Source organism: Orycteropus afer, unplaced genomic scaffold (assembly GCF_000298275.1).
Source record: "Orycteropus afer afer isolate SDZICR_OR568_19922 unplaced genomic scaffold, OryAfe1.0 scaffold01079, whole genome shotgun sequence".
Classification (NCBI taxonomy): Eukaryota; Metazoa; Chordata; class Mammalia; order Tubulidentata; family Orycteropodidae; genus Orycteropus; species Orycteropus afer.
The window spans coordinates 176,981-178,681 of record NW_006922666.1 but is presented as its reverse complement, the minus strand read 5'-3'; the positions used below and the strand labels follow the sequence as shown (position 1 = coordinate 178,681).

Below are 1,701 nucleotides of genomic sequence, written 5' to 3'. Positions count from 1 at the left end.
GAAGGTCAGCTAAAAAGAGGAAGACCTTCAACAAGATGAACTGACATGGGTTGCAACAATGGCCTCAAACACAGCAATGATTGTGAGGATGGCTCAGGACCAGACAGTGTGTAGTTCTGTTGTAAGTACGGTCATTGAGAGTCAGAACGTAGTCAACAGCACATAACAACAACAGTTTTCTGAAATGAAAGAAGCGTGTCAGTTTAAAAGTCACTCTGGCGTTATGTACTGAACTGTGCCTTCCTTTCCAAATATGTGTGGAATTCCTCGTCCTAACGTCTGTGCACTGGAGCTGTGTGGTGCAGTGGTTAAACCATCAGGCACTTAAACAAAAGGGTGGAATTTTGAATCCACTGGCCGCTCCTTGGGCCAAAGATGAGATAGTCTCCTTCTGTAAAGATTTATTGTCTTAAAACCTTATGGGGTGCATGTAGTCTGCCTTATAGGGTCCCTGTGACTAGGAATTGACATGAGGACATTGGGTTATAAAGAATGAGTTATCTCTCAATCAATGTAGAGATCTCTTTATTTTCAAAATATAGTTCTTTCTATTAACCCACAGAAATGACCCAATAGTGCAGATCACAATTTTATTTTGCTTACTTTTTTAACCAATAACCCACCTTGCTTGCCACACAAAAACTGTCTTCTACAATTACAAGTTGATGATACCTTTTCCCAAAATACAACTCTGTGGGCTTACAAAGAAATTTGCTATAGTTCCTCTGTGGAAACTAAGAGTAATAAATTCCATTAGTTTTCTAGCCTTCCTACCTGAGTATCAATTTTTTCTGTCCAGTACCTCACCATCCAAAACAACCACAGACCTCTTTGGGTCAAAACTAATACATATATTAATGTTAATAGCAGTAAAATCCAGAAAGTAAGGAACCTAATGTTAATTTTATAATAATAAAATATATTGTTACAAATTTATTCAACTGACATTTGCATATATGTTATACATGTAAAGAATGCACTTCATATCCTTGTCAATGATGATGAAGGTTTAAGAAGACTGGTCATGAAACTCTCCATAATGACAAACTTACCTGATTGTTCTTCTTCAGTGTTTTCAGGTATTTCTAATATTGATTCCAGAGTGGAATATTTTCGATCTTTCATTTTCTGAAAATGATCATCTTGTCCTCTTTTACCAGTAAACGAAAATAGACCTACAACATATAGGTATGAAATATCAGTCATTAGTTTAACTGTATCTTATTGAATATTCAAAGGCTTCCAACTCTGAAGATCTTACCAAACAATGTATAACATATTGAAGAATGGGAATTCCAGAAAATGTAATGGTGCTCATGCAGAATCTGTACATAGCAAGTGACAGTCATTCAAACAGAACGAGAGGATAATGCATGATTTAAAATCAGAAAAGATATGTTAGGGTTATATGCTTTCACCACAGTTACTCAATCTGCATGGTGAGAAAATTATCTGTGATGCTGAAATATATGAATAAGAATGTGATATGAGGATTAGAACAAGACTTATTAACAATCCACAATTTGCAGATTGTACAAGCCTGGCTGCTGAAGTGAAGAGGACTTGAAGCACTTTTGGAAGATCAGAGGCTATACCCTCCAATATGGGTTACATCTCCACATAAAGAAAGCAAAAATCCTCACAACTAGACCAATAAGTAACATGATGATAAAGGGTGAAAAGATTGAAGTTGTCAAGGAC

General features: G+C 36.1%; 1 protein-coding gene across 1 annotated transcript in view; it reads right to left on the bottom strand.

Moving 5' to 3' along the window:
* Positions 1–1,701, bottom strand: part of LOC103212728 (cilia- and flagella-associated protein 47) — a gene marked incomplete at its 5' end in the record, with an annotated part of 285,428 nt that overhangs the window by 114,074 nt on the left and 169,653 nt on the right. Inside the window, one exon of the mRNA XM_007958686.2 lies at positions 1,053–1,175. Within this exon, the coding sequence (XP_007956877.2) occupies positions 1,053–1,175 (123 nt within the window). The remainder of the gene's footprint in view (positions 1–1,052; positions 1,176–1,701) is intronic.